The sequence below is a fragment of the Chlorocebus sabaeus genome, chromosome 20, assembly GCF_047675955.1.
Source record: "Chlorocebus sabaeus isolate Y175 chromosome 20, mChlSab1.0.hap1, whole genome shotgun sequence".
Classification (NCBI taxonomy): domain Eukaryota; kingdom Metazoa; phylum Chordata; class Mammalia; order Primates; family Cercopithecidae; genus Chlorocebus; species Chlorocebus sabaeus.
In genome coordinates, this window is record NC_132923.1 from 110,194,326 (window position 1) to 110,219,052 (window position 24,727).

A 24,727-nucleotide genomic window follows, 5' to 3' on the forward strand; every position below is an offset into this window, starting at 1 on the left:
CGTCTCTACTAAAAATACAAAAATTAGCCAGGCGTGGTGATGCACGCACCTGTAGTCCCAGCTACTTGGGAGGCTGAGACAGGAAAATTGCTTGAATCCAGGAGGCGGAGGTTGCAGTAAGCCGTGATCGCACCATTGCACTCCAGCCTGGATGACAGAGTGAGACTCCATCTCAAACAAAACAAAACAAAACAAAACAAAACAAACAAACAAAAAGTGGGGCACCGTGGCTCACCCCTGTAATCCTAACACTTTGGAAAGCTGAGGCTAGTGGATCGCTTGAGCACTGTAGTTCAATACCAGCCTGGGCAACGTAGTGAGACCCCGTCTCTACAAATAGTTTTAAAAATTCCGCCGGGCACGGTGGCTCACGCCTGTAATTCCAGCACTTTGGGAGGCCAAGGCAGGCGGATCACGAGGTCAGGAGATCGAGACCATACTGGCTAAAACGGTGAAACCCCGTCTCTACTAAAAATACAAAAAATTAGCCGGTCGTGGTGGCGGGCACCTATAGTCCCAGCTACTCGGGAAGCTGAAGCAGGAGAATGGCATGAACCCGGGAGGCGGAGCTTGCAGTGAGCTGAGATCGCACCACTGCACTCCAGCCTGGGTGACAGAGCGAGACTCCATCTCAGAAAAAAAGAAGAAGAAGAAGAAAAAAAAAAGCCAGGCATAGTGGGGTGCATCTGTGGTCCCAGCACATCTGTCGTCCCAGCCTGGGCGACAGAGACCCCAACTCAAAAATAAATAAAATATTACCTGCAAGTGTTGAGTCAAATGCTGTGTTAGCAACTTCGCTTTTACTAGATAAAGTCAACTGTTTTCCAAAGTGGTTGTATCAACTTACATTTCCAACAACAGTGTATGAGAGCTCCAGTTCCACCATGTTGCCATCGATTCGAAGGTTTTAAAGTTTGCCAACGTGGTGGATGCAAAGTGGGTCTCGCTGCATTTCCTTTATTACTGAGTTGCGCATCTTTTCTTTAACGTAAGCCTCTAGCAACTCATAGCACTTTCATTGTGAATTGGACCTGCGTGTTTCCTCTTTTGTGAAATATCTGTGGCACATTTTTCTACTGGGTTATATTTTTCTTACCGATTTGTGGGAGTTCATCAACACATTTTGGAAAAATAAATGGAAGAACGATTAAAGGTTCAGAACTGAGGAAGGCTGAGATTAGGTGTGCAAGATTCACAACTAAATACCTCAAAAATGACCCCTCCCGCAGGCTTCTTCTTTTTTTTTTTTTTTTTTTTTTGAGACGGAGTCTCGCTCTGTCGCCCAGGCTGGAGTGCAGTGGCCGGATCTCGGCTCACTGCAAGCTCCGCCTCCCGGGTTCACGCCATTCTCCTGCCTCAGCCTCCCGAGTAGCTGGGACTACAGGCGCCCGCCACCTCGCCCGGCTAGTTTTTTGTATTTTTTTTAGTAGAGACAGGGTTTCACCGGGTTAGCCAGGATGGTCTCGATCTCCTGACCTCGTGATGCGCCCGTCTCGGCCTCCCAAAGTGCTTCCCGCAGGCTTCTTATTTGGTACTCATTGGAGCTTTATGAAAGAACTCTATGACCCCATTTTCCAGGTGAGTTTTTCCATCATCGCCAGCTTCCCTCTGTGGGAAAGGAATACAGAAGACTTCGGATCTTCCGGCTGCAGATTCCACAACCCCAGCACCAACGGCCTAGTTAGAATTTTCACAATCTCGCAACGCAGACGCTGGAGCGTTGTTCGCGGTGTTTTCGCGAGACTTGAGACTTGGTTCCAGCAGATCATGTGACAATACAACATGGCGGTGCCCGGGGAGGCGGAGGAGGAAGCGACAGTTTACCTGGTAGTGAGCGGTATCCCCTCCGTGTTGCGCTCGGCCCATTTACGGAGCTACTTTAGCCAGTTCCGAGAAGAGCGCGGCGGTGGCTTCCTCTGTTTCCACTACCGGCATCGGCCTGAGCGGGCCCCTCCGCAGGCCGCTCCTAACTCTGCCGTAACTCCCACGGACCCAGCCGCTGTGGGCCAGCTTCTCGCCCAGACTTCGGCCACCGATGTCCGGCCTCTCTCCACTCGAGACTCTGCTCCGATCCAGACCCGCACCTGCTGCTGCGTCATCTCGGTAAGGGGGTTGGCTCAAGCTCAGAGGCTTCTTCGCATGTACTCGGGCCGCCGGTGGCTGGATTCTCATGGGACTTGGCTACCGGGTCGCTGTCTCATCCGCAGACTTCGGCTACCTACGGAGGCATCAGGTAAGAGTGAGAAAGTTAGTAGACTGGGCCTACGGGCCTGGAACAGAGGCACCTTGTCAGAAGAGTGGTGAGGATAAGTCAGTCTGGTTAGGACTCTAGGAGTTTAGGTCATATTCTAGACAGCTTCAGGCTCAACTTGCAGGGAGTTAGTTCAATGCATGGAGAAAAATAAACCGGAGAGGCTTATTCGGAAGAGCTTTCATTTTGTTAGGTCTCTTCTGAGACCCTTTCTCTATCCAAGGGGTTGATTTTGCACTAACGCAGAAGGAAAAAAGGAAATCCAGTCTCTAACCTTCTTACTGTCTTTCTCTCCTGCTCTCTCTCTGTGCTTCCTACCCAGTCCTTTCAGTAAGATGCAAATGAAGAGACAATCTTTTCTCTGGACAGCTCCTACTTTTATGGGAAATCAGTCTGATGGGGAAACAGGACAGTGTCAGAGCCCTCCAGTTCACACATTCGACAGATGCGTCTATTGCGAGACCTAGTGTGACTAGCTGGGTATGCAGAGAACAGTTGCACATAGTGTGTGCTCAGAATCCACAAAGGAAGAGATTTGGAAAAAGGTAATTGCCACAGAGATGTCATTCTAATTGTTAGCATTCGCTGAGCACTCTGTGTATTTAGTAGGCACTGTTCTAAGCCTTTTGTTTTATTACCCCTCACAACAGTCCTATGAGATAGGAGCTATTGTTTCTCCCATTTTATAGGTGAAGAAACTGAGGGAAGCGAAGTTATGTGACTTGCCTGAGGTTACAGAGTGAGTTAGTGTCAGGGCTACAACAAACCTAGGCGTCTGTTCCAGAGCCTATACTGTTTATCACTAAGTGCTGTGAGATGACAGAGAAGGGGGAAACTGACTTCCTAGACTTATCATGAAATGTGACTTTCCATCTGGGTCTTGAAAAATAAATAGGAGTTAATAGGAGAGAATGGTGTTTCTGGGTTTCAAGGTAAATGGCATTTGCAAAGACACAGATTTGAAAGTCCGTGAAACTTTCAGGGCATGCTAAATTGTTCATTGTGGGCCGGATTGCAGTGGCTGGTGCCTGTAATCCCAGCACTTTGGGAGGTGCGTAGGCGGATCTCTTGAGCTCAGGAGTTCAATACCAGCCTGGACAACATGGTGAAACTCCATCTCTACCAAAAATACAAATTAACCAGTTGTGGTGGCGCATGCCTGTAGTCCCAACTACTTGCGAGGTTGAGGTGGGGGGATCGCTTGAGCCCAGGAAGTGGAGGTTGCAGTGAGTCAAGATTGTGCCACTGTACTCCAGCCTGAGTGACAGAACGAGACCCCATCTCAAAAAAAAAAAAAAAAAGAAGAAGAAGAAGAAGAAGGAAAAACAGAAATTAGGAGAAAAATGGTTTGGTGTGGCTGAAGCACATGGTATGAAGACATGCAGGAGGTGGGAGTTGGTGACAGTTGAGAATCAAAAAGTCATCAGATGGGTGGATTGCTTGAGGCCAGGACCAGCCTGGACAACATGGCATAACCCTGTCTGTACTAGAAATACAAAAATCAGCCAGGCATGGTGGCACATGCCTCTAATCCCAGCTACTTGGGAGGCTGAAACAGGAGAATCACTTGAACCCGGGAGGCGGAGGTTGCAGTGAGCTGAGATTGCACAACTGCATACTCCAGTCTGGGTGACAGAGTGAGAATCTGTCTCAAAAAAAAAAAAAAAAAAAGAAACAAAAAAAAGGCTTCAGGAGCGAGAGCTGGAAGAAACTTGTATGCCCAGCCAAGGTGATGAGAAATGACATGAAACTACTAGGTAGTTCTGTAGTTCTGCTTGGGGAGAGATGAAAAGGCCTGGAGAAGTTTGAGAGGGAGGAACAGCATTAGGCTAATGGATTTATTTTATTTATTTATTTTTGAGACAGGGTACTCTGTCACCCAAGATGGAGTGCAGTCGTGCAGTCTCGGCTCACTACAGCCTCACTTCCCAGGATCAAGCAGTCCTCCTGCCTCAGCCTCCCAAGGAGCTGGGATCACAGGGTGCACCACCACTCCCAGCTAACTTTTTTATTTTTTGTAGAGATAAGGGTCTCACCATGTTGCCCAGGCTGGTCTTGAACTCCTGAGTTCAAGCAATCCTCCTGCCTCAGCCTCCCAAAGTGCTAGGATCACAAGCGTGAGCCACTGTGTCAGCCTGGATTTATTTATTTTTATTTTGTCTAAGTCTGTTTACTAGGGAAAGGCTAATAGATTTAAACATTGGCCAATTTCTGGCTCAAGTGTTGCTGGAGGCTTCTGGGTTTCAAGATCTATTCTCCCTCCTTCCCAAGGTTTGGGCTCCTTTCCCTTCAAGACCCGGAAGGAAATGCAGAGTCAGAAGGCTGAGAATGAAGCCTTCACCCTGGCTGACCTGAAGCAGCTGCCAGAGCTGAACCCACCGGTGCTGATGCCCAATGGGAATGTGGGGACTCCCCTGCGAGTCTTTCTGGAGTTGATCCGGGCCTGCCGCCTACCCCCTCGGATCATCACCCAGCTGCAGCTCCAGTTCCCCAAGACAGGTTCCTCCCGGCGCTATGGCAATGTGCCTTTTGAGTATGAGGACGCAGAGACTGTGGAGCAGGAAGAGCTTGTGTATACAGCAGAGGGTGAGGAAATACCCCAGGGAACCTGCCTGGCAGATATACCAGCCAGCCCCTGTGGAGAGCCTGAGGAAGAAGCAAGGAAGGAAGAGGAAGAAGAGTCTCACTCAGATGATGTGAGTACAGTGTGCTACCCTGTTCTGCTGGCAGCTGAAAGAGGCCAAAGGCATTAATAATACCACTTTTCAATTGTCCGTTACAAGGGTGCGGTCGTGGTGCAGTCTCAGCTCACGGCAAGCTCCGCCTCTTGGGTTCAAGCCATTCTCCTGCCTCAGCCTCCCGAGTAGCTGGGACTACAGGCGCCCACCACCACGGCCGGCTAATTTTTTTTATATTTTTAGTAGAGACGGAGTTTCACCGTGTTAGCCAGGATGGTCTCAATCTCCTGACCTTGTGATCCACCCACCTTGGCCTCCCAAAGTGCTGGGATTACAGGCGTGAGCCACTGCGCCTGGCCTGTTACAAGGGTTCTTAACCTGGGGTCCTCAGGAGGGTTCCAAGGAGTCTGAGAAGGAATGTAAAACTACATTTGCATGTGTGTTTCTGTATTTCTCTAGGGAGATGGTCCAGAGCTTTTACCAGAGTATTCGTAAGTGGGTCTTATTTTTCATTCCCTTGGAAGGGATATATAAGGATGGTTCCTTTTTTTTTTTTTTTTGAGACGGAACCTCACTCTGTTGTCCAGACTGGAGTGCAGTGGTGCGATCTCAGCTCACTGCAAGCTCCGCCTCCTGGGTTCACGCCATTCTCCTGCCTCAGCCTCCCGAGTAGCTGGGACGACAGGCACCCGCCACCACGCCTGGCTAATTTTTTGTATTTTTAGTAGAGACGGGGTTTCACCATGTCAGCCAGGATGGTCTCAATCTCCTGACCTCGTGATCTGCCTGCCTCAGCCTCCCAAAGTGCTGGGATTATAGGTGTGAGCCACCGCGCCCAGCCAGGATGGTTCCTTTTTATTCATTTTTTCTTTGTTTTGAGACCGAGTCTCGCTGTGTCACCCAGGCTGGAGTGAAGTGGTGTGATCTCGGCTCACTGCAACCTCCACCTTCTGGGGTTTAAGTGATTCTCCTACCTCAGCCTCCCGAGTAAGCTGGGACTACAGGCTTGTGCCACCACGCCCGGCTAGTTTTTGTTTTTGTATTTTTAGTAGAGACGGGGTTTCACCATGTTAACCAGGAGAGTCTCGATCTCCTGACCTCGTGACCCGCCTGCCTTGGCCTCCCAAAGTGCTGGGATTACAGGCATGACCCACTGCGCCAGGCCCATTTTTTCTCTTTTTTTTTTTTTTGAGACGGAGTCTCGCTCTGTCGCCCAGGCTGGAGTGCAGTTGCCGGATCTCAGCTCACTGCAAGCTCCGCCTCCCGGGTTCACACCATTCTCCTGCCTCAGCCTCCCGAGTAGCTGGGACTACAGGCGCCCGCCACCTCGCCTGGCTAGTTTTTTGTATTTTTAGTAGAGACGGGGTTTCACCGTGTTAGCCAGGATGGTCTCGATCTCCTGAACTCGTGATCCGCCTGCCTCAGCCTCCCAAAGTGCTGGGATTACAGGCTTGAGCCACCACGCCCGGCCCATTTTTTCTCTTTTAAAAATTATTTCCAGCTGGGCATGGAATCATTTGAACCGGGGAGGCGGGGGTTGCAGTGAGCTGAGAAAAAAAAAAATTTCCATGTGAAAAACCAGATAAGGCGAATTTATTTTCAGAGATGAAAATGTGCTGACCAAGACATGTGCAGTGACTTGTCTAAGATCATCTGAGGAAACAGAGGTCAAGCTAGGATGTGAGCCCAGTTCTTGCTTCTTCCTTAACCTCTGCATGCTGTCATGATGTGGCTGAGCAGTCGTCTCTATTTTCGGACCTCGAGGCAGCAGATTGAACAGTAGCCTCCACTCTCAGTTCATTAGTGACATAGACATTTCTTTGGTTCCTTTCCCTAGACTTGGTTGCACATCCATAAAATCAGGAAGGTGGGCCGGGCGCGGTGACTCAAGCCTGTAATCCCAGCACTTTGGGAGGCTGAGACGGGCGGATCACGAGGTCAGGAGATTGAGACCATCCTGGCTAATACGGTGAAACCCCGCCTCTACTAAAAAATACAAAAAACTAGCCGACTACTAAAAAATACAAAAAACTAGCCGGGCGAGGTGGCGGGCACCTGTAGTCCCAGCTACTCAGGAGGCTGAGGCAGAAGAATGGCATAAACCTGGGAGGCGGAGCTTGCAGTGAGCTGAGATCCGGCCACTGCACCCCAGCCTGGGCGACAGAGCAAGACTCCGTCTCAAAAAAAAAAAAAAAAAAAAAAAAAAAAAAATCAGTAAGGTGTGATTGTTGGGAAAACTTTTTAAAAAATGTGTACCCTGGGTAAAAAGTAATTCACCCATGTTTCAAAGCTTCCAGCCAGCTGGGTGTGGTGGCTCACGCCTGTAATCCCCAGCACTTTGGGAGGCCGAGACGGGCGGATCACGAGGTTAGGAGATCGAGACCATCTTGGCTAACATGGTGAAACCCCATCTCTACTAAAAAATACAAAAAACTACCCGGGCGAGGTGACGGGCACCTGTAGTCCCAGCTACTCGGGAGGCTGAGGCAGGAGAATGGCGTAAACCCGGGAGGCGGAGCTTGCAGTGAGCTGAGATCTGGCCACTGCACTTCAGCCTGGGCAACAGAGCGAGACTCCGTCTCAAAAAAACAAACAAACAGAAAAGCTCCCAGCCAAAATTGCTAAGATATCTGGACCACATCCTTAGTGTGGTACCATCCTGACTTCCCCTCCCTCCCCTCTTCTCTCCCCTTCCTTCCTTTTTTTTTTTTTTTTTTGTTTTTTGAAGCAGGCTGTGGTTCTGTTGCCCTGGCTGGAGTGCAGTGGTGCAATCTCGGCTCTCTGCAGCCTCCAACTCCCTGGGCTCAAGCCATCCTCTCACCTCAGCTTCCCCAGTAGCTAGGACTACACTCACACATCACCACACTTGGCTAATTTTTGTATTTTTTGTAGAGATAGGGTTTTGTCTTGTTGCTGGTCTTGAACCCCTGAGCTCAAGGGATCCTCCCACCTTGGCCTCCCAAAGTGCTGGGATTACAGGCGTGAGCCACTGCGTCTGGCCCCATCCTGACTTTTCTTCAGCACTTGAAGGCCTGCAGGATTTCAAGCCAGGAATCATTCTGTCATTCCACAAATCCAGTCAAGCCAAGGGCTAGTGTAGGATTCTGAAGGCATTCTAAGACCCATTTCCTGCCCTCAAAGAGCCTAAAATCTCCCTGAAAAGAAAGAACCAGCATCTGGAGATACTGCAACTGGATGTGGCCACCTGGGTTTGCATTACTGGCTCTGCTGCTCCCTCAGTGTACCCTTTTGAACAAATAACTTTTTACTCCACTGAATCTAGGTTTTGTCATCTGTAGAATGAGAATAATGGTACTTATCTCACAGGGTTGTTGTGATGATTAAAGGAGCTAAGCTATGGGAAGGGCCTGACACACCAGAGACAATAAGCGTTCTTGTCCATTCTTTCTTTGTGATGTCACATAAAAAGGCCTAACCAGTGTGTACTGATTAGCATTGAGAGTTCAGAGACTGGTGCGAGAGCTGTGGGCCTAAGTTCAGGGGGCTTCATGTAAGCTGTAGGACTTGAGGGACGAGGAGGATTTAACCAAGTGGAGAAGAGAAGGGTGTGGGAGAGGAAAGTGGGTATTTCAGGCAGGGAAAGACATAGCCAAAAGCACAGAGGTGAGTGAGGCTTGTGGGGACAGGAGCAAACTATGTTGAGAATTATCAGGGGCTAGAGACATGTATTGGTCGGGGGGCAAATATGTGCTGCTTCTTGGAGAAATTCGAAGGAATGGGGCTGAGGCTTGCCACACATGCCTCCTGTGCCCTGCGCTTCCCTCCCTCTGGGCATGAGGTCAGGAAGCTCAGGCAGATCACTTCTCCCTGCCTTTTAGGACGATGACCGGGGTGAGGAATGGGAACGGCATGAAGCGCTGCATGAGGACGTGACCGGGCAGGAGCGGACCACTGAACAGCTCTTTGAGGAGGAGATTGAGCTCAAGTGGGAGAAGGGTGGCTCTGGCCTGGTGTTTTATACCGATGCCCAGTTCTGGCAGGAGGAAGAAGGAGGTAATGCTGGTACCCAGGCAAAGGCAGGGGTGACCCCTGCTGCATTCTCTTGGGGTTCCCTGTTCTGCACAGTAGATTCCCTAGTGGTGAGCCCAAACAAAAGGCTAGGGAACAGGCTGATCTTTATTTTTTTTTTTTTTTTTTTTTTTTGAGACGGAGTCTCGCTCTGTCGCCCAGACTGGAGTGCAGTGGCCGGATCTCAGCTCACTGCAAGCTCCGCCTCCCGGGTTCACGCCATTCTCCTGTCTCAGCCTCCCGAGTAGCTGGGACCACAGGCGCCTGCCACCTCGCCCGGCTAGTTTTTTGTATTTTTAGTAGAGACGGGGTTTCACCATGTTAGCCAGGATGGTCTCGATCTCCTGACCTCGTGATCCGCCCGTCTCGGCCTCCCAAAGTGCTGGGATTACAGGCTTGAGCCACCGCGCCCGGCCCAGGCTGATCTTTATTGTATATGAGAGACCAATCATCCTTTTTAAGAGTGGGGATCAGTGAGATGGAGAGAAAATGTCCCCCCGCCACCTGCAAATTCTGAATAACCCTCCCAGAGGAAGGATCTTAAAATACAAACAAACTGGGTGCAGTGGCTCATGCCTATAGTCCGAACTACTCGAGAGACTGAGGCAGGAGGATCACTTGAGCCCAGGAGTTCAAGGTTGCAGTGAGCTATGAACCCACTACTTTACTCCAGCCTGGGGGACAGAGTGAGACCTTCTCTAAAATAAACAAATGCCCCGCCAGGCACGGTGGCTCACGCCTATAATCCCAGCACTTTGAGAGGCTGAGGTGGGCAGATCACGAGGTCAAAAGATCGAGACCATCCTGGCCAACATGGTGAAACCCTGTCTCTACAAAAAATTAAAAAATTAGCTGGGTGTGGTAGCATGCACCTGTAGTCCCAGCTTCTTGGGAGGCTGAGGCAGGAGAATTGCTTGAACCCGGGAGGCAGAGATTGCAGTGAGCCAAGATCACGCCACTGCACTTCAGCCTGGCGACAGAACGAGACTCCGTCTCAAAAAAAAAAAAAACAACAAAAAAGCCAAACAACTCTAGGTTTACCTCTTAATAGAACTGAGAGTCCTTATTGCACTCTGTTGGATGCTTTTCTATCCCTGCAGATTTTGATGAACAGACAGCCGATGACTGGGATGTGGACATGAGCGTGTACTATGACAGAGGTACTGGGCAAGGAATATCAATACTGGGAGGTAAAACGGGTGCCCTGGCCTTGCAGTGACAGTTTGCCAGAGCTAGCAAAGGCTGAGACAGGGAACCATTCCCTTGGGGTAGCCCACTGAGAGGGTTCCTCTTAAAACATCTTTGGTTGTGTACATTAAGTGCTAGTTTTGGACAAAGCCTTCCTTTCTTGGAGGAGGACGAGGGACAGATAGCCCTCAGGGGCTCTGGGTCTGATAGTCAGACCCTGGTAGGTGGCTGGTCAGGAACTCAGGCTCTAGTAAGGTTTAGATTTTAGAAGAGAAAATGACCTGGGTGGGGGAAATAGCCAAGTAGGGGAGGGGAGAAGACCTGGGTTCTAATCCTGTCTCTGTCATTTGTTGACTCTGTTACTTTTCTGCACCACAATTTTCTCATCTGTATGATTGGGGAGAACCATGGTTCCTACTCTTGGGGAGCTCCCAGTCTAATGAGAGAGATACAGAACACCATTAAAATGAATAAGTCAATCTTATGAGGGGGTCCTAGAAACCTGATTCTTCCCCCTTCTTTGAGAGGGACGCTTCCATAAACTGAGCTCTGGTTCCTCAGATGGTGGAGACAAGGATGCCCGAGACTCTGTCCAAATGCGTCTGGAACAGAGACTCCGAGATGGGCAGGAAGATGGCTCTGTGATCGAACGCCAGGTGGGCACCTTTGAGCGCCACACCAAGGTGAGTGAGCACTGTGCCCATCCCATGGACCCCTCTCTTTTCCTTCTTCCATCCCCATTCCGCCTGCTCCCAGCAGGAGCCCGATTTCTTGAATCTTATCCCTTCACATTGCAGGGCATTGGGCGGAAGGTGATGGAGCGGCAGGGCTGGGCTGAGGGCCAGGGCCTGGGCAGCAGGTGTTCAGGGGTGCCTGAGGCCCTGGATGGTGATGGCCAACACCCCAGATGCAAGCGTGGATTGGGGTAAGTGTGGCTGAGGGACTTCCCTGGGGGCCCAAGCCTTTCAGCTATGCCCTGGTTCCCCTCTTCCCACTGGTTTTGGCATGGGTACTGAGTACCCTTGCAGGATGAACTTCAAAACAGAGTTAAGAGGAAAAAGTGAATCTGGGCCAGGTGCAGTGGCTCAAGCCTGTAATCCTAACACTTTGGGAGGCTGAAGTAGTAGGATTCCTTGAGCCCAGTTTGAAACCAGCCTGGGCAACATGTGAGACTGTCTCTATTGAAAAAAAAAAAAAAAAAAAAAAAGCCCGGGCGTGGTGGCTCACACCTGTAATCACAACACTTTGGGGAGGCTGAGGTGGGCGGATCATTTGAGGTCAGGAGTTGGAGAGCAGCCTGGCCAACATGGTGAAACCCCGTCTCTACTAAAAATACAAAAATTAGCCGAGCGTGGTGGCTCACGCCTGTAATCCCAGCACTTTGGGATGCTGAGGCGGGTGGATCACGAGGTCAGGAGTTTGAGACCAGCCTGGTCAAGATGGTGAAATCCTGTCTCTACTAAAAATACAAAAAAGTAGCTGGGCACGGTAGTGGGCACCTGTAATCCCAGCTACTTGGGTGGCTGAGGCAGGAGAGTTGCTTGAACCCAGGAGGTGGAGGTTGCAGTGAGCCGAGATCACACCACTGCACTCTAGCCTGGGCAACAGAGGAAGACTGTCTCAAACAAAAAACAAACAAACAAACAAAAGGCCAGGTGCGGTGGCTCAAGCCTGTAATCCCTAGCACTTTGGGAGGCCGAGACGGGCAGATCATGAGGTCAGGAGATTGAGACCATCCTGGCTAACACAGTGAAACCCTGTCTCTACTAAAAAAAAATACAAAAAACTAGCCGGGCGAGGTGGCGGGCGCCTGTGGTCCCAGCTACTCAGGAGGCTGAGGCAGGAGAATGGCGTAAACCCGGGAGGCGGAGCTTGCAGTGAGTTGAGATCCGGCCACTGCACTCCAGCCTGGGCGACAGAGCAAGACTCTGTCTAAAAAAAAAAAAAAAAAAAAAAAATTAGCTGGGCATAGTGGCATGTGCCTGTAGTCCCAGCTACTCTGGAGGCAGAAGAATCACTTGAACCCAGGAGGTGGAGGTTGCAGTGAGCTGAGATCACGCCATTACAATCCAGCCTGGGTGACATAGTGAGACCCCGTCTCAAAAATGAATAAATAAATAAAGCTTTTTTTTTTTTTTTTTTTAATTTTAAAGACTGAGCCCTAAGGCTTAACAAGATCATTCATACCCTTTGTTGGAGGAGTTTGGACTTGATGGTTACTATTAGGAAGTCTGTAGTGACAGAATGAAAATTTTATCTGAGGTCCCTTCTTACTGGCACTGTCAATGGATAGATAAGAGGGCTGGAGAGCAAAGACCCATATTTAAAGCCTCTGTCTTTGGACAAACCAGACATAGTAGCTACTTCCCCGTCCTCTCCCAACCCCTTTAACTGGAATTTGAGAGCACCCTTCTCACTGAGAGCCCGTTTTTATCCAGGTATCATGGAGAGAAGCTACAGTCATTTGGGCAACTGAAGAGGCCCCGTAGAAATGGCCTGGGGCTCATCTCCACCATCTATGATGAGCCTCTACCCCAGGACCAGACGGAGTCACTGCTCCGCCGCCAGCCACCCACCAGCATGAAGTTTCGGACAGACATGGCCTTTGTGAGGGCTTCCAGTTGTGCTTCAGACAGCCCCTCATTGCCTGATTGACCAGGCTGGGGGCTTCATTGGTCAGAATCTCATAGCTACATGATGAGAACCCTCTGCCCCGGCCTCATCTACCACTGAAGCAGAAAGGAGTCTGGGAGCAGCAGTCTTCGTGGCTGGTTCAGGGTGCTTTGCTCTGAGCCTGCCTGCCTGCCGGTTCTCTACCTCGGGCATTTTTACAAAAAGCCCCCTCCGGTCCCCTCCCCTTGGATATCAGGGGTTGGTCTCTAACCCTAGTCTCTGGGCTTCCCCTTTGCCTCCTGTAGAATCTTGAAAAGCTGGATTGAGTGAGGCTATCAGGACAGCCTTCCTTGGGGACTCTAAAGGTGTCCCGACGAAGGCCAGAAAGGCGGGGAAAGGGACCTGGACGAGGAGAGGATTTGTGAGCTTGGAAGAGCCGGCCTTGGGCGGGCCCTTCACCGCCTCTACCCTCACTAGGTGGGACTGCAGCAGAAAGTCCGCGGGAAGTGGCTTGGGTATGCGACGTCACGGAAGAATAAAGACTAAATTTACTACTGGAGCTCCCTTTCTTTTCTAATTCGAGTCTGAAGGAAGGTCAGGGAAATTCCGAGAGAGATTTTCCCGCAAAGACCCCACATTCGACCCATTCCCCGCGAGAAAAACGCGGCTGCGCTGCCCTCCTCTCGGCGTCGAGTTACGTCCGCGCCGTGAGGGCGGGACTTCCTCTCCTTGGCCCGCGGCTTCCGACGCTGTCCGGAAGTCGAGTTAGTCTAGTTAGTTCTGGCCCGTTGGCGACGCTGTCCCCGCTGTTCCGCCTGAGGCGAGTGACGCTGGCCGCCAACGAGGTATACGTCCTGGGTCCCTCGCCCTTAGTCTCGTCTCCAGCGCGGCTGCTTGCCCCGTTTTCCCTCTGAGCTGACCTGCTCCGGGCCGTGGGCCGCCCATGGCGGGGGCCGCTCCGACCACGGCCTTCGGGCAGGCGGTGATCGGCCCTCCGGGCTCAGGGAAGACCACGTACTGTCTGGGCATGAGTGAGTTCCTGCGCGCGCTGGGCCGGCGCGTGGCCGTGGTGAACCTGGACCCGGCCAACGAGGGGCTGCCGTACGAGTGTGCCGTGGACGTAGGCGAACTGGTGGGGCTGGGCGACGTGATGGACGCGCTGCGCCTGGGTCCCAACGGCGGCCTGCTCTACTGCATGGAGTACCTGGAAGCCAACCTGGACTGGCTGCGTGCCAAGCTCGACCCCCTCCGCGGCCACTACTTCCTCTTCGACTGCCCAGGACAGGTGGAGCTCTGCACGCATCACGGCGCCCTGCGCAGCATCTTCTCCCAAATGGCGCAGTGGGACCTCAGGGTGAGTCTCAGGGCGGGGAGGACCATTTTGCGGATGGAGTAACTGAGACAGGGAGGACAGACGCCACACCCCCATGTCACACAGGGAGGTAGGGGCTGAGTTGCTTTGGAGTAAAACAGGCATGAGTTCAAAATCTAGCTCTGCTACTGACTCGCTGTGTGGTGTTGATAAGTCAGTTCATCAGTCTGAACCTCAGTTTCCTCACGTGTAAAATGGGTGTTAGTAGCCAACTTGGCGATTTCAGAAGTATGGAAGGGGTTAATGTAGAAAGTGGCATGGAGATTGTTGTAAATTGGTGCGCAAAAGTAAATGAAAGAATAGAGTCAGATGCCATGGGATTTAAACCCCTTGCCCACTGGGAGGCTCAGTGCAAGACATCTTGTAAGAAAAAAAAAAAAAAAAAAGCCTCCTATTTCCTGGGAGAAGGAAACGAGGGTAGTTATTAGAAAGAAACAGAGGCAGAAGGAGACTAATGGGGAAAGCTTCCCCTCTGTCCTCAAGCCCTCATTATCATGAGGGAATGCGGATTCCTGTTCTCCAGGCCCCTCTGACCCTGTCTCTTCCCTCCCAGCTGACTGCCGTCCACCTGGTGGATTCTCACTACTGCACAGACCCTGCCAAGTTCATTTCAGTACTGTGTACCTCCCTGGCCACCATGCTGCACGTGGAGCTGCCCCACATCAACCTCCTTTCCAAGATGGACCTCATTGAGCATTATGGGAAGCTGGGTAAGAGCTTCTGTTCCAGGTGAAGAGCAGGGCAGCAGCTGGGCTAGAATGAAGCAGACATCTCAGCTGAAGGTAGCTGCCTCTGGTGACTTGTGTGGTCTGCTGATAGTAGCCACAGGCAGGTTCTGACTCCTGCCAATTTATTTTGTGCCACTCTGTGCTAGATACCGTTGTGTAGATTTTGGAGACGAGAGAGCTACAGATGGTGTTAGGTATTACAAAGGAATTAAAGTGATACGACAGTGAATATTTGGAAGTGAGGTGAGTGGAGTAAAACAGGCATGAGTTTAAATTCTGGCTCTGCCACTGAATCACCGTGTGATCTGGGTAAGTCAGTTCATCTCTCTGGACCTCAGTTTCTCACTTCTGCTCTGAGGCAGTGGCATCTGAGCTGAGACGTGAATGGTGAGAAGGAGCCAGCCAAGGGAGGACTGTTCTATGCAGAGGCACCAGTAGGGATAAAGGCCTTGTCTTAGTCAGTTTGTGCTGCCATCACAAAAATACTATAGACCAGATGGCTTAGCCAATAAATATTTATTTCTCACAGTTCTGGAGGCTGGTAAGTCCAAGATCAAGATACAAGCAGATCTGGTGTGTGGTGAGAGCCTGCTTCCTGGCTCCTAGACAGCCTCCTTCTGTCCTCACAGAAGGAGGCTATATCCTCACGTGGCAGAGAGACAGAGAAGGAGTGGGAGGCCAGGGACAAAATAGGAAAGACTGAAGCGGGCTGGTATGAGGGGAGTTGGCTAGAGTCCCAGTGGCCAGTTTTTTTTTCCTGACAAATTAGTACTCTCGACCAGGCGTGGTAGCTCACGTCTGTAATCCCAGCACTTTGGGAGGCCAAGATGGCAGATCACCGGAAGTCAGGAGTTCGAGACCAGCTTGACCAACATGGAGAAACCCCATCTCTACTAAAAATACAAAAAAGTAGCCAGGCATGGTGGCGCATGCCTGTAATCCCAGCTACTCGGGAAGCTGAGGCAGGAGAATCGCTTGAACCTGGGAGGCGGAGGTTGTAGTGAGCCAAGATCACACCATTGTACTCCAGCCTGGGCAACAAGAGTGAAACTCCATCTCAAAAAAAAAAAAGAAAAAAGAAAAAAATTAGGCCAGGCTCGGAGGCTCACACCTGTAATCCCAGCACTTTGGGAGGCCGAGGCGGGCAGATCACGAGGTCAGGAGATAAGACCATCCTGGCTAACATGGTGAAACCCCGTCTCTACTAAAAATAACAGGCCGGGCGCGGTGGCTAACGCCTGTAATCCCAGCACTTTGGGAGGCCAAGGCGGGAGGATCACGAGGTCAGGAGATCGAGACCATCCTGGCTAACACGGTGAAACCCCGTCTCTACTAAAAATACAAAAAATTAGCTGGACGTGGTGGCGGGTGCCAGTAGTCCCAGCTACTCGGGAGGCTGAGATAGGAGAATGGCGTGAACCCGGGAGGCGGAGCTTGCAGTGAGCCGAGATTGCGCCACTGCACTCTAGCCTGGGCTGCAGTGCAAGACTCCGTCTCAAAAAAAAAAAAAAAAAAAAAAAAAATTAGCTGGACGTGGTGGCAGGCGCCTGTAGTCCCAGCTACTCAGGAGGCTGAGGCAGGAGAATGGTGTGAACCCGGGAGGCGGAGCTTGCAGTGAGCTGAGATCGTGCTGCTGCACTCCAGCCTGGGCGACAGAGCGAGACTCCGTCTCAAAAAAAAAAAAAAAATTAGTACTCTCCTGAACTGGGGACATTGTTCCCTAAATAGCATCTCTAGCCACAAAGGAACCTAGAGAAGACAGATAAAATGACCAGCACATAAGCAGTAGGGAGGAAAGGGAGGTGTCAGGACCTTGTCCAGGGAGCCAGCTAGCTTCTAGTCTGGACATAGAGTGATGTAGAGTCCTCAGCTCACTTTAGGATAGATCTGCCAAGGAGCCCAGATACTTAAGTTTTCTGGGCAGAAACAGGCCACTAGGGGGAGGTGCAACTTACTTCTTTTAGTGGGAAATGATTTATAAAACCGAATCAGGGACCTCAGCATCATCTAGTCCTTATTTTACATTAAGAAATAACTGGCTCAGAAAAGGAAAGTGATATACCCAGGAGGCTACCCTGCTAGAATGTAGCATTTATTAAGTTTAACCATTTACGGAGTCTTTGCAGTGTACATGCCAGGTACTGAGGGTATGACCTGACTATGAGCTCTGTGAGGTGAGGACAGCCATACACAGTTCTTGGTACATGTTTGATATCATTATTTGCAACTTTATTTATTTATTTATTTTTGAGACAGTTTCGCTGTTGTTGCCCAGGCTGGAGTGCAATGGTGCAATCTCGGCTCACTGCATCCTCCGCCTCCCAGATTCAAGCGATTCTCCTGTATCACCCTCCCGAGTAGCTGGGATTACAGGCATGTGCCACCAGGTCCGGCTAATTTTGTATTTTTAGTAGAGATGGAGTTTTACCATATTGGCTGGTCTTGAACTCCTGACCTCAGGTGATCACCTACCTCGGCCTCCCAAAGTGCTGGGATTACAGGCGTGAGCCACTGAGCCCAGCCTGTTTGCAGTTGTTGATCAAGCACTTCTCTGTACCAGACACTGGGGTTTATAGCATTTAATCTTCACAACAGTGCTATGAAATAGGTACCTACCTATAGCTAGTAAATAGCACAGCCAGCAGGGTAAAACCAAAAGCTTTTTTTCTTAGTAACTTCATTTTATTGTGTCAAGTAATACTTGAGTGCATAAATACACAAAGGAAAAAAAGAAAAACGAACCTCATTCTCAGGTCTTTAGCCTGATACTGGTTGTTCCTGAACACTGTTTTCTCTCTTTAGCCTTCAACCTGGACTACTACACAGAGGTTCTGGACCTCTCCTACCTGCTTGACCACCTGGCTTCTGACCCTTTCTTCCGCCACTACCGCCAGCTCAATGAGAAGCTAGTGCAACTCATCGAAGACTATAGCCTGGTGTCCTTTATCCCTCTGAACATCCAGGTACTGGGGGCTAAGACAGGACTCTGACAGTGCCTGGGATTCACCAAGCCAAAAGCACAGGATGCTTTGAGGGCTTAAACAATGGTCTTTGCCCTGGGTTGACTATCACTGAGTAATCTTAGTTTCAGGACCAGGGGCTGCTGTAGGGGCAGAATTCTAGTAAAGAGAGTGGACCAAACTTTTGCCTGTCTGTTCTATTTTGCTGGATCCTCTCTTCACATATTCCCTCCTCAGTGTGAAAATGGGTGAGTTCAGAAAGTCATCAGCAAGAAACTTGACCAGGACCAGGGACAAGTCTCTTAAGCCCATTCAACTGGGCAACTGTCTGTTGACTTTGCAAAGTGGTACCCAACCCCTGTGCCTCTCACCTTTACCCTGCAGAGATAACCTGGGAGATGCAGGTACATGTTAGATTCCTTTCTGCAGTGGGTGAACTTGAGCTAACTTGTCTTCTCACTTCTAATGCCACACTTATATGAGGAGATGAACTCTATAATATCAATCATAACAGTTATCTCTTATTTATGGCTTTCTGTGCTGGGCACTTTGCTAAGGACTAGATATATGTAATGTTGGTTTGTCCTTCCCACCATGTGATATATAGACTGTTTTTATTACTGTATATGGATGAGGAAACAGTTACAGTTTTTTGTGTGTGTGTGACGGAAATCTCACTCTGTCACCCAGGATGGAGTGCAGTGGTGTGATCTTAGCTCACTGCAACCTCCGCCTCCTGGGTTCAACCGATTCTCCTGCCTCAGCCTCACAAGTAACTGGGATTACAGGCATCTGTCATCATGCCCAGCTAATTTTTGTATTTTTAGTAGAGACAGGGTTTCACCATGTTGGCCAGGCTGGTCTCAAACTCCTGACCTCAAGTGATCCACCTGCCTCAGCCTCCCAAAGTGCTGGGCTTTACAGGCGTGAACCACCGCGCCTGGCCCAGTTATAGATTTAAAACATGCATATTTATTGGATATCTGCTTCAGAGAAGTACTGTGCCAGGCACTGGGAATACTGCGACAGATGATCTGGCCCTAAGAGATGCTTAGTTTAGTAGGGGAGGCAGGTGAGTTAATAGGCATTTATTACATGTACAATACATGTAAACCCAGGGGACTATGGATGTGCATAGGGGAGCTTATCTGTTCTAATCTGAGTGGGTTGGTGGTCAGAAAACATGGGATTTATCCAGCCTTTGGGGACATGTAGAACTACTCCAGGCCAAGAAAGCTACACATACAGAGGCAAGATGGAGGAAGGTGTATTTAGAGATTGCAAGCAGTTTTACACACTTCTGTTTCACTCACAAAACTGTTTCTCTCCTCCCTGCTCAGGACAAGGAGAGCATCCAGCGAGTCCTGCAGGCTGTAGATAAAGCCAATGGATACTGTTTCGGAGCCCAAGAGCAGCGAAGCCTAGAGGCCATGATGTCTGCCGCAATGGGAGCTGACTTCCATTTCTCTTCGTATCCTTGCCAGCTTCCTGGCCATAGCAGAGAGGGCGAGACATGGGGCTCAGGAATGGCCACAGGAGGTGCAGTCATGATCCTTCTGGGTGACCTTTTTTTTTTTTTTTCTCTTTTTGAGAGGGAGTTTCGCTCTTGTTGCCTACGCTGGATCGCACAATGTCGCAATCTTGGCTCACTGTAACCTCTGCCTCCCAGGTTCAAGCGATTCTTCTGCCTCAGCTTCCCGAGTAGCTGGGATTACAGGCGTGTGCCACTGTGCCCAGCTAATTTTTGTATTTTTAGTAGAGACGGGGTTTCACCATGTTGGCCAGGCTGATCTGGAACTCCTGACCTCAGGTGATCCACCCGCCTCAGCTTCCCAAAGTGCTAGGATTACAGACGTGAGCCACTGCACCCAGCCATGGATGACTGATTCATATTGATCAGTTGGGCTTCCTGATGACTGTCTCTCATGTGCAAAGGTGGTCCCTTGGCTTCAGAGTTGGTTGTACTGAGGACAAGGGACGATATTGAGCAGTAGGAGCAACAAATACAGAGGTCCAGAAATGAGAAGGCATTGGTCATTTGGGAGAGATGCAGGAGGTCCAGTTGCCTGGTGTGTTGCATGTGAAGAGGAAAGGACTTTGCAGGGGTGCAGGCAGGGCTGCCGAGGGAGGGGCCTGAGTGCCCTACTAAGGAATGTGGACTTCAGTTCATGAGTGGGCAGTGGGAGCCACTATTCAAGCAGTACTGTTGAACAGGGTGTGACACGATCAGATGTACATTTCAGGAAAGCCCCTGCAATTGTGGAAAATGCATTTAAGGGATGTGATTGGGGGCAGAAGAGTTTTACAGTCTTGTTAGGTGAGAAGGGATGAAAAATTTGTAGTGAGAATAGAAAGGTGTGGAATGGAAAAATACTAAGGAGATAGACTATAAGAGTCAGTGACTCAATGGGTAGATGGAGCTGGAGCAGAATTTAGCTGCCCACATCTCTGGCTTAGACAGTGCATGGGTGGTTTTACTAATCACTGAGGAAGGAAAAGGAGGAGGGGGCAGGTTTGTCACATGGATAAAAGGGACAAGAGCTGGCAGATGTGCTGTGTTCAGGGGTCCATGGGACATCCAGAGCTATCCAAGAGGTAGCCAGACTTTGGAGCTTGGTTAGTGAATAGCGAGGCTGGAGCCAAGAGGTGGTGTCCATCAGGTCACAGAGGCCATGCGTGAAACAGGACAGGAAAGTCCAGGCCCTCTAGACTGATGCTGTCACAGATTCAGCATCTACGCAGCATGCTGGAGACAAGGGGTACTCAGAGTCTTAGGGTACAGAGGAAAAGAATTCCAGCCAACACTTACTGATCTGTGTCAAGCCATATGTGGGAAACAAAGCTCATGGGGCGGGGGTTGGAGGAATGACTTACAAATAATGGTAGTAGAGTGTGCAGTCTCTGGTGAAGGTACTAAGGAGCTGTGTCACACCTGCAGTTAATGTAGGTCAATTGGACTGCATGTGCTCAGCAAGGGAGGGGAGGAGCAATTTTTTGTTTTTTAAATTTAAGATGGACTTTTGGCCAAGCGCGGTGGCTCACGCCTGTAATCCCAGCACTTTGGGAGGCTGAGGCGGGCGGATCACAAGGTCAGGAGATCGAGACCATCCTGGCTAACAAGGTGAAACCTGTCTCTACTAAAAATACAAAAAATTAGCCGGTTGTGGCAGCATGCACCTGTAGTCCCAGCTGCTGGGGAGGCTGAGACAGGAGAATGGTGTGAACCCAGGAGATGAAACTTGCAGTGAGCCGAGATCATGCCACTGCACTCCAGCCTGGGCAACAGAGCGAGACTCTGTCTCTTTGGGACGCCTCGGCCTCGGCCTCCCAAAGTGCTGGGTGAGCCACAGGTGCGAGCCAGCACGCCTGGCCTTTTTTTTTTTTTTTTTTCCAGTAGAGACGGGGTTTCACCATGCAGCCTAGGCTGGGAGGAGCAATTTAAATAGTGTTGTAATATTTTGTACACCGTGCACATGGTTCCCAGCTTAAGATGGTTCAACTTTACAATGGCGTGAAAACTATATGCATTCAGTAGAAATTGTACTTTGGGTACCTATCAATCATTCTTTCACTTTCAGTACAGTATTCAGTAAATTACATGAGATATTTTTATTATAAAACAGGCTTTGTGTTAGATAATTTTGCCCAAATGCAGGCTAACGTAAGTGTTCTAAGAATATTTAAGGTAGGCGAGACTAAACTGGTGTGTGGTAGGTTATGTGTATTAAATGCATTTTTGACTTAAGATATTTTTGATTTGGGATGGGTTCATCAGGATGTAACCCCATCATAAGTCATGGAGCATCTGTACGTTACTTTATGTATTCATATATATAAAGGATTCTATTCACAAAACCATGTATGCTGCATTTAACAAATAATTTGAGGAATTTTCAAGGGTATTTTTAACCATATACATTTGTGCTGATTTTAGATTCTGCCCCAACCCTAACCCACTTAAGATTCAGCAGCTCTCAGCAGGGCGCGGCGGCTCACGCCTGTAATCCCAGCACTTTGGGAGGCTGAGGTGGGCGGATCATGAGGTCAGGAGATCGAGACCATCCTGGCTCACATGGTGAAACCCTGTCTCAACTAAAAATACAAAAAATTAGCCAGGCGTGATGGCGGGTGCCTGTAGTCCCAGCTACTTGGGAAGCTGAGGCAGGAGAATGACATGAACCTAGGAGGCAGAACTTGCAGTGAGCCGAGACTGTGCCACTGCACTCCAGCCTGGGTGACACAGCAAGACTCCGTCTCAAAAAAAAAAAAAAAAAAAAAAAAAAAAGATTCAGCAGCTCTCTATAAGAGAGTAGGGACTGATACAAAGAAGGGAGCGGTCAGCTCTGCGGAAGGGTAGGTGGGTAAGGAAAGCTTTATGGAGTCATGGCACGTGAGTTGCATCATTTCAAGGTGAGGGTTAGCCAGTCTAATGAAGAAGGAAAGGGAATTCAAGTTAAAGAGAACAGTATATGCAAAGGCATAGAGGTTCAAAGTTGAGACAGGTTTTGAGGGTTGCAAATAAGATGGCATGGGCCAAGTGTAATGGCTTCATGCTTGTAATTCCAACACGTTGGGAGTTAAAAGGTGGGAGGATTGCTCAAGGCCAGGAGTTTGAGACCAGATTGGGCAACATAGTGAGACCCCATCTGTCTCTTTTTTTTTTTTAAGTATAGAAATTTATTTTTGACAAAAAGTAGGGGCTGGGCATGGTGGCTCACGCTTGTAATCCCAGCACCTTGGGAGGCCAAGTGGGGGCAGATCACCTGAGGCCAGATCACCTGGCCAAATGGTGAAACCATGTTTCTATTTAAAAAATACAAAAATTAGCTGGGTGTGGTAGTGCATGCCTGTAGTTCTAGCCACTTGGGAGGCTGAGGCAGGAGAATCTCTTGAACCTGGGAGGTGGAGGTTGCAGTGAGCCAAGATGGCGCCACAGTACTTCAGCCTGGGTGACAGAGTGAGACTCCATCTCAAAAAAAAAAGTAGGATAGCATGACTTGTGAGCAGGGCAAGGATTCGGAGAGGGGAGCAGCAGTGGGGCCAGACAGGTAGGCAGGTAGGAGGTGAGGCTTTGTATGCCCTACTCAGGAATGTGGGCATTAGGTCAGAGATAAGCAAGGTGGATTTCACTGATCCTCAGTGATCTTCAGGGCCAACTTGCACAAAAATAAGGCAGTATCTGCTGTGGAAAAGTCACTGGGAAGGGGCATCAGTTGAGAGTCAATCTGACTAGGGGTGAGATGGATTTTGGTTGATGGATTCAGTAAAGAAAGGTCTGTAAGGGCCAGGCACGGTGACTCACGCCTGTAATCCTAGCACTTAGGGAGGCAGAGGTGGGCAGATCACGAGGTCAGGAGATCGAGACCATCCTGGCCAACATGGTGAAACCCCATCTCTACTAAAAATACAAAAATTAGCTGGGTGTGGTGGCGGGTGCCTGTAGTCCCAGCTACTCTGGAGGCTGAAGCAGGAGAGTTGCTTGAACCAGGAGTTGGAGGTTGCAGTGAGCCGAGATCACGCCACTGCACTCCAGCTTTGTGACAGAGCGAGACTCCGTCTCAACAAAAAAAAGAAAAAGAAAAAGGTCTGTAACTTGAACATCATTTGGTGGGCTAAGTATTTTATTTGCAGGGTCATTTAATTCTCATTTCAACCCCTTTTATAAGTGAGGCGACAGGCCCAAGGTCCCTTTCCCGGGATGTTTTGGAAGAACAGTTCAAACCTTGGTTTTGCTGGGTGTAGAGTCTCAGTTTCTTCCTTTGCAGCCATTTGGTAGTAGAACAGCCGTGGTGTCCTAACATAGCCAACATAGCCATGGCTAACCTCCATCTCCTCGTCAGACCCCAGACCCAGACATCATCAGGATTTGAACCCACTTGGTCTGGCTCCAGAGCATGTACCATAACACAACATTGGAAGGTTAGTGCTCTTCAGTCCTTTGATCCGCAGCAGTGTGTGGAAGAGGCATATAGAGGAGGAGCATTTGAGTCTGGATGTTTTTGGAGGCTTCTCATACTTGATTGGTCCCTATAATTTATGAGGAAGAGAGGGATGGACGTGGTTGGAGTGTAGGCATCAGCGGAAGTCACATCCTGCCCAGACCAGCTCCCCATCCTCTGCCTATGCTATCAGCCTTGACGCACCCTTCCTCAGCACACTGGGCATCCAGGAGAAGTACCTGGCATCCTCGAACCAGTCAGTGGAGCAGGAAGCCATGCAGCTATAGCAACAAGGTGGATCCTGGAGAGCAGGATGCATAACCCAGCACTAGGGAAAGTGGAGGCTCCTGAAGCAGGTTGCAGACCCAAGAGCAAGTCCTCCCAGCGAGAGCTGGCGGGCTGGCAAGGGGATATTGAGCTCTGCAAAGGACTTCTGGCCAAAAAGCCAGACATGGTGCCAAGCAGAACACCTACCATACTGTCAGTGGTGTCTGTGAGCTCTGGGCCCTGCCACCAGAAAGTCGAGCACTGGTCCTACTCAGGCTGTGACGGAATGTGCTGCAATACAAGAGTTTATATTCTACTTTTTGTGACTTCCAAACTGTTCTTCAGTCTTGCGGGCCCAGGGGTTTGGGGAAGAATGAGGGAGTGTCACCTTCCCTTGGAATAATCAGTATTTCCCCAAAGTATATAATTCACATTCAGTCACATAGGATTGACATTCAGTCTCTAGTCAGGTGTTTTTATTAATCTTCAGTTTTTGGTTCTGAGGTTTGTTTGTTATTTAAAAAGATGAGGTCTTGGCTGGGCGCGGTGGCTCACGCCTGTAATCCCAGCACTTTGGGAGGCCGAGGCGGGTGGATCACAAGGTCAGGAGATCGAGACCATCCTGGTTAACACGGTGAAACCCCGTCTCTACTAAAAATACAAAAAATTAGCCGGGTATGTGGTGGGCGCCTGTAATCCCAG

The 24,727-nt window shown here is 49.8% G+C and overlaps 2 protein-coding genes across 2 annotated transcripts; both read left to right on the forward strand.

Annotated features, from left to right (window-relative positions):
* Positions 1–1,235: 1,235 nt before the first annotated feature.
* Positions 1,236–13,318, forward strand: GPATCH3 (G-patch domain containing 3). The gene is made up of 7 exons (XM_037983822.2): positions 1,236–2,233; positions 4,523–4,947; positions 8,769–8,943; positions 10,059–10,118; positions 10,708–10,829; positions 10,944–11,071; positions 12,585–13,318. The coding sequence occupies exons 1-7, from the start codon at positions 1,783–1,785 to the stop codon at positions 12,799–12,801; spliced, it is 1,578 nt and encodes a 525-aa protein (XP_037839750.1). The 5' UTR covers positions 1,236–1,782; the 3' UTR covers positions 12,802–13,318.
* Positions 13,319–13,507: 189 nt separating this feature from the next.
* Positions 13,508–24,341, forward strand: GPN2 (GPN-loop GTPase 2). The gene is made up of 5 exons (XM_007979863.3): positions 13,508–14,113; positions 14,685–14,841; positions 17,662–17,822; positions 19,160–19,290; positions 23,973–24,341. The coding sequence occupies exons 1-5, from the start codon at positions 13,703–13,705 to the stop codon at positions 24,043–24,045; spliced, it is 933 nt and encodes a 310-aa protein (XP_007978054.3). The 5' UTR covers positions 13,508–13,702; the 3' UTR covers positions 24,046–24,341.
* Positions 24,342–24,727: the final 386 nt, after the last annotated feature.